The sequence below is a fragment of the Chenopodium album genome, chromosome 18 (genome assembly GCF_948465745.1).
Source record: "Chenopodium album chromosome 18, dcCheAlbu1.1, whole genome shotgun sequence".
Lineage (NCBI taxonomy): Eukaryota > Viridiplantae > Streptophyta > Magnoliopsida > Caryophyllales > Amaranthaceae > Chenopodium > Chenopodium album.
The window spans coordinates 1,566,890-1,574,802 of record NC_137851.1 but is presented as its reverse complement, the minus strand read 5'-3'; the positions used below and the strand labels follow the sequence as shown (position 1 = coordinate 1,574,802).

Sequence of the window (7,913 nt, the reverse complement as noted above, 5' to 3'; positions counted from 1 at the left end):
AAATTTAAACCTAATAAGCTACTTACATGGTTAATTTTTGAACTTGTACACCAGCCTCAAAACATCCTAATTTAAAATTTTTAAGATACAAAATAATACAATACTTCGCAAGAGTCCAACCAAATGAATCATGTCTTACTAATTAAAATATAACACTATAGTCTTCAATATATTCTTAGAGCGAGTGATAACTATATTAGCATTGGCATTAAATAAGCTAAAAGTCGTGGAGAAGAATAATCTTGCTTTCATTTTAAGCAAATCAAACTATCGATTCTTGTTTGACCCGTATTTTGTGCCTATGTTTGCTGATTGTTTTTTTTCTCTCGTGAAAATCATCTTTCTTCATTTACTGTCTCGTTTCATCAATTGGGCCACTGCATGACTATTGCTTTGTTCTTAACCTTTGAGGAGAGTAATTTGGACTTTTAGGCCCAATTTATCCTAACATCGCCCAATTCTAACTCTGACTCAGTCCAGCGTTTTTAGGGTAAGTCCATTCACTTACTTTTTGAGTAGGCCTACACTCCTAAGTCCAATTCCATCCATCGAAGCAATTTTCCATTTTAGGTACTTCTGTTGAGATAGGTTTGTTCAATACACACTAATGATTTTTTTTTTTTTTTTTTTAATCGATCCTAAAATTATCTAGAATCGAGAAGAGAACTTTAACCACTTGAGCTATCCCCTCACTTTCAAAGAAACAATATTATGCATTAGCTAACTATTAATTAATCTTGTACAACAAAAAAATAGTAATTAAAACTGAAGGTGCTTATTGCCTTATACTCTGTACTTCACTACTTCCGTAGGTATCATTTTCCAAATTTCCAAATAGAGGACTATAAAAAGTACTGTATATATTAAGGAAAATATTCAATATAACTTCTAACAAAATGCAGTTTTTTTTTCAAGTAAAAGTACAGAACATTTTCTTAAGTTAAGTTGGTTAAAGTCTTGTAGTACCCAAAATTTCAAATTCCGTCTACATTACTATTCTTTTGTGAATTGTGACAATCTACGCATAAACTTAGTAGTTAGGGCTTGTTCTCATTGACTGAAATAAGCTGAACTAAACTGAACTGAACTTATTAGAGCTGAACTGAATATTTTATGAAAGAAGGAAATTAGGAGCTGAATTGAACTGAAAATAATCTGATGAGAACAGGGCCTTAGTACCAGTATCGAATTTAACATATGATAAAAGTTAGGCCAGATGTAATGCTAAACTAATTAGGGAGTAATAACTAAACTCATGATTAATCATCCCATCATTAATTAATAGTTAGACTTTTCCTGAAATGCTTGACGCTGATACAATCGGCAAAAACGTGAACAAACCTTCAACCTCTTGCATTGGTAAGGCGACTTTGATTTCAACAGTAGGGCCAGCATTATTAATCATAATCTTCTCATACCCAATATAATTTCTTTGGTTTTAAGCTTAATTAGTTAAAGAGTTTTTGTATAGAAAATGACTAATATTTATAGATGAGTTTAACTCTTGTATATGAAAAATGACTACGACATAGGACTATATATAGGAGTATGTATGAGTATCTTACTCGTATTCTATACTTCGTACTACGCATGAAGTATCAAATATTATACGAAATAACTACATAGGATTATATCATTATATATACGGAGTACATATACTTAGTATTAGCTAAGGTTTTGAGTGCAAGTCATGGCCGAAAAATAAAGATGCATAAATGGTAAAATAATTTGATAATTAACTACGTACATAAATCACGAAGTAAGAAAAATACAATAATAATAATTATAATAAAAAAAAGTGTAAGAAAGATACAAATAATAATATTTTAAAAAAAGTTGGTAAGTATTGTTTTGCAATAATACTAGTATAGTCGTATATGAAAATTACTCCAAGATAAAATTATCAAGACTTTTTTTGAAAACCATAAAATTATCAAGACTTATTAATCTATGGATAACAAGAATATCTTGAGTTAGCAAACAAACACCACAAAATATGATTTTCGATAATTTGTTGGTCCAGCTAAATCCTCTCAAAGTATGTATATTCCACATGCTATATAGAGCTGTTAATTTGGGTAAACGGGTCGGGTTAGTGTGAGTCGGGTCATCTCGGGTCGGGTCAATACGGGTTAATGTCATAACATATGCAGGTCGGGTTCGGGTTGGGTCATGCTTTAGTCGGGTCATACATCTTATCGGGTTTGGGTCGGGTTTAGGTCGAGTTACATTCTGGTCGGGTGAAAAATAGGTCGGGTAAATTCGGGTCTTTACGGGTTTAAACAAGTTCGAGTCAGGTTCGGTTCTAGTCAATTATTTACGGGTTATAATCAGGTCGGTTCATTCTTTGGTTCAAGTCAGGTTCGGTTCAAGTCAATAATTTGCGGGTTATAATCAAGTCGGGTCATTTCCAAGTCGGGTCATTCTCGAGTTCGAGTCGAGTTCAGTTCAAGTCAATAATTTGCGGAAAACATGTTTCGTCCCTGAAATTCGTACCTAAAAACATGTTGTGAAACTAACCTCTTTAAATTCAAAGTGAAATATTAAAGGAATAGAGTTAGGATTCAATTTCCGTTCCAATACCAACATGAGATAACGACCTATACATATTGATTCAATAACAAGTCGGGTTGAATTTGGGTCGGGTCAATAACAAGTCGGGTTGATTCGGGTCGGGTTTGTAACAGGTCGGGTTGAAATTTGAGTCGGGTTTGTAGCAGGTCGGGTTAAATTTGGGTCGGGTTAGGAACAGATCGGGTTGAATTCGGGTCGAGTTAGGAACAAGTCGGGTTGAATTCGGGTTTTGACGGGTTAAAACGGGTTCGGGTAAATTTCAGTTCAAGTCGGGTTCGGTTCAGGTTAATAATTTACGGGTTACATTCGGGTCGGATCGTCTCTAGGTCGGTTAATGTTCGGGTTTGGGTCTCAAATACTCGGGTCAACTCGGGTCTAGGGTTGGTTTCAGATCGGGTTAGGTCAGGTTCAGGTCACCATTTTTTCCGGGTTCAGACGGGTCGGTTAATAGGTCGGGTTAGGGTTGGTATTTCAGGTCGGTTAATAAAGTGTATTTAAAGGCAGGTCCATTAAAAAAAAATATAATAAGAATTACAACACTTGCAAATTAAATGACAATACTTGAATCAACTCTCAAACAATAGACGAGTCAATATACATACCACAAATCCACAATACCAAGCCATTAAAATACAACAAAATTGAGGAGATTACACAATATTACAAAATATATAACTACGTATACAATAATACATGATACATAAGAGAACATGTAGAATTTCACTCTGAAACGTAACAATCAATGCTACAATATATTGTGGAAAGAATAGCAAGGGACTAAAAATGATACAACAACGATGACAACCACAACAACGCAACGTATGATCAATATTGTTGTTTTACATGCATACAAGGTACAACTGGTAGTCTGGTACAATTAAGGTGAAAATTAGCTGGAAGTGAACTTGTAAGCGCCATGAGATAGGGTACCATGGTCCCAACTGGTATGAATGAGCTCAGCCTTCCACTTTTCACCAGCCGCCCCGACGACGACGTGCAATGGATAAAAATGCTCCGGGAATGGATGTGCTAATTCCCAGTTTGGAGCTTTGGTTTCATATGTATTCACTTCTTCAATCCTAAAAACCAGATACAAATTGTATAGTTATAAGATTTATGAATGCATAATAATTTATATGCAAATTGGTGTAAAGAATGTTATATATCATTTATCTTTTCTAATTTAGCTCCAAATCTACATAATGCAACCATGAGGGTTGCATGCATAAAAAGTTAAAAAAAAAAAAATAAATAAATAAATAAGAATAGTACAATTAAGTACCGGAGCAATAGTTATACATATCTAAACTTGTTTTAGTTATAAATTTCAAAATTTGTAATTTTTTTAGTCATCTAATAAATATATCTCCATCTTCCCAAGAAAGATTTTCCTAATTAACATACACGATCTTTAAGCCAAGACTTATTATTTTTTACCATCAATATTTATATATTACGCAACCCTAATATCCTAATCGAAAAAATAATTGATATTAAAAACAAGACATTGAGATAAATCTAATAATATCTAACATGCAATATTTTGTCTAAGTATTTAAAGTTTGGTCAAAAAAAAAAAGCTTGATCACATAAATTAAAACATAATCATCTTAGAATGGAGGAAGTAGTATATACGAGAACAACCATTTATATCATACCCAAAATCTAATACCCTATCATTCATTTTGCTCCAACCAAAAAATTAAAAAGTCCTATCAATAAATGTACTTGCTACATAGCAACAAATTCCTATTATTGGGGTCAACTTTTTTGAATTTTTTCCCATTTTTTCATTGATTTTGTCTAAAGATGAGGGAAAAGAAGACATAAACAAGGGGAAAATCGATTTAGATTGTTTCACAATCAGCATAAACAACAAAAAAAATAAGGTCTACATCAATCTATTTGTGCTTGTCATTTCTAATTATCGATTGCATTATTCTTTTCTCACATTTATTACAATAATTATCTCTTTAAAGTTTAAAATTTAAACAAACAAAAAAATTTGATTTGACTAACCTAACAGATCGGTTGTATTATTATTATTATTGTTGTTGTTGTTGTTATTATTATTAAGTTATATTGTGACAGTGAGTCAGCTCTATACATAGTAAAGAATTCGGTTTTCATGAAAGAATAAAGCACATTGAGATTGATTGTTACTTTGTTCATGATGCAATTAATGAAGGCTTGATTTCTCCTTCTTATGTTTTGAATTCATCTCAACTTGTGGACATTTTTACAAAGACTCTCAAAAATATACGTTGGATATTATTATTATTATTATTATTATTATTATTATTATTATGCCTACGGAATATTATTTATTAACAAGACAAGTCACCAAGAGCAACTTTTTCAATTTTTTGAAAAGTCCAACCAATCATTTTCTTTTACAGCTTGACCACGTAATGTAAGTAAAATCCAATAAAAGATAAATCAGTTTAATTTGTTTTTGTAACAATAATAATAAATTAAATCTTGTAATTTTAATCACCACCATTTATTAAACATGGTCATAGTAGCTCAAATATCATGTCAAAGGGTTCCCAATTCAATATTTCAATGACCTACCAACACAACAAATCATTGCCTCATTGGGGAAGAAAAGCCGACATAGGTGATTGGCTTCTTTTTGACACCAAAATTGTGCACAAAACAAGTACAGTATACAGATAATGATATCTCCCAAGCCACAATCAATATTATGACACTACGTGACATGTTGCTATGGTTGAACAAATAAACAAAAGACATGATAACGACATATCTAACATGTTATCTTTACTTAGGTTTGTCGTACTTTTTTATTAGGGAACATACTGTTATTGTTCACAATATAACTGACGTATACAAATTTTACCATAAAGTAAATATATTTTACGGGGTTAAAAAAAAGTTGGAAGTTAATTTACCTTCCATTAGTGAGAGCAGTGTCAAGCCAAGAATCAAACTCGGCAGCCCAAGGAGCAACACCACCATGATAATGTGGTGTTTCGTCTAAGGGGTGTGTTGCACTTCCGGAACCAATGATGAGTACACCTTCGTCTCTTAGAGGTGCTAACGCTCGTCCCAAGTTGTAGTGGTACGTTCCATCCAGTTTCGGCTGAACGGAGAGCTGACATACCGGGATGTCGGCCTCCGGATACATGTACATAAGAGGCACCCATACACCATGATCAAGCCCACGTTTTTGGTCAATGTGCACGGTTTCGAACTTGGATTTGTTGAGTAGTTGCTGCACCCTTTTTGCCAATTCTAGAGACCCGGGAGCCGGATACTTAAACTGGAAATTTACCAAATGAAAAATTATGTTTTTATTCCAACCACAAATTAATGCTATTAACTGCCAATAATGTTTAAATAATTGCATGCCTACTGATTAGACCAACATAAAAAATGTCAATTTAGACGCAGCATTACACAATAGTGTAAATTGTGTGATATTTATGTTTGTCAACGCACAAGCTGAACTATTAATATATTTAAATATCATTTATTTAAATTAATAAATCTAGTTAAAATTATTGAGACAAATCTAAGAATATATATTTTAACATTTATATTTTTTTTAATATGTGTCCATAAAAGACTAATTAATTCAAAATTATTGTATGAATAATGCAAAAAAAATCAAAATGATGCAGAAGTAGTAATAAGCAAGACTTACCCAAAATTTTAACATTAGCAAACATGTTTTTTAAACTATAGTGATGGATGCAACGCTAAGTTAATATGTCATTTATGAACTATATAATCACTAAAATATTATGATAGTCGTATTTCAAATGACTACTGTAAAATTTTCAGAAAATGTATGGTAAAATCACACGAGATAAAAAAAATTCGCAGTATTTGATTTAGCTTAATATTTCCACTTTTGATAAGGTAAATCGATCATATTCCTTTTATAGCAACCCTATTGGGTGAAATCGAAGAGGGCAAAATTAAAAAAGAAAAGGATGGAAATAATTATGATATACCATCAGAAAAAGAAGGGAAAAAAAAAAAGGAAAAAGGAAAAAAAAAAACCTTGTGCAGTATGATAATTTATATAATAAGAAAATATCATCTTCTTATTAAGATTACATAAAATGCATGGAAAAACCTAATCATTTTTTTTATGGCACATCTTCAAGTTTCCGAATATTTGCTAATTATTCAAGCTAAGTTTTCCCTACCATACATAGTTATTTTGAGCCTGACAGTATGTATGTACCCACTAAAATAAACACACAAATAAATAATAAAAAGATTAAAATTATAATTTTTTTTTAAAAAAAAAAATAAATAAATAAAAAATAAAAACAAAAATTACCTTGTACATGGCTTGAGGATAGTCATCAAAATCGTAGATAGTATCATTGATATGAACAGCATTAACAGCAGGATGATCAGTTTCCCAGTGACCGGAGATCACAAGTATCGCCTTCGGCGTCTTCGAAAATACTTTTTCTTTCCAAGTTTCAAAGAATGGCCTTAAGGGATGTGTGTCTTCTACTGTCAAAATTGGGTTTCCATGGGTTATGAAGAAGGTTTCATTGAATTTCATTTCGTTATTTTTTTCCTCTTCAATAACCATTTTCCTATTTATTTTTTTCCAAGCAGAAGTTAATTATGAAATAATATTCACTAGGGTCTTTTTTTCTTCTGCTGATTACTTGTGAATTTGCAGGTGAACTGTTTAGGTTACGAAGGAGGGTATTATAACAATGGTGTCGACCAGCTTTTCACCATGAAGTCCAGTGGCGGAATCAATGGGGGGCCTATCGGGGTCATGGCATTGAATGTTGCTAAATATGGCATGAAAAATCTTTAGCACAATTGATTATCCCTCCTTAATGTTCCATATCATTTTATCAATAATGCCGATGGCAATTGGGTTGTTTGGATTGGACTCAGGTCATGTCCGAGTAAAGAATTGTTCGGATTTAATTTTATGTAATTTGGTGTTATTACCAATTCACTTTCAATGATTATATCTAATATGTACCGTATGCAATCATTAATCACATTGGTAATCGGATGTAGTCAAATCAAGTCAATTAATCAATGATAGATAGAGTTTCAGGTCGGATATGAGTAATTTTGTCAAATCATTGGCAAAGTATTTACCTTTATTCCATGTACTCATGTCTTACAATAACAACAAAAATAATGACAATAATACAAGTAAAAATAACAATAACAAAAAACAACAATAATAATAAGATCTAACAACAACAACAACAACAACAAAAGATAATAATAATAATAATAATAATAATAATAATAATAATAATAATAATTCTCTTTTATGGAGGCCCGGATTGTTTCATGGCTTCCCACTATCTTTTGAG

The 7,913-nt window shown here is 31.9% G+C and overlaps 1 protein-coding gene across 1 annotated transcript; it reads right to left on the bottom strand.

Moving 5' to 3' along the window:
• Window positions 1-3,459: 3,459 nt before the first annotated feature.
• On the bottom strand, window positions 3,460-7,177 carry LOC145592604 (4,5-DOPA dioxygenase extradiol 1-like). The gene is made up of 3 exons (XM_081649108.1): window positions 6,893-7,177; window positions 5,490-5,860; window positions 3,460-3,653 (listed from the first exon to the last, which is right to left on the bottom strand). Exons 1-3 carry the CDS (start codon window positions 7,154-7,156, stop codon window positions 3,464-3,466), a joined length of 825 nt encoding a protein of 274 aa, XP_081505234.1. The 5' UTR covers window positions 7,157-7,177; the 3' UTR covers window positions 3,460-3,463.
• Window positions 7,178-7,913: the final 736 nt, after the last annotated feature.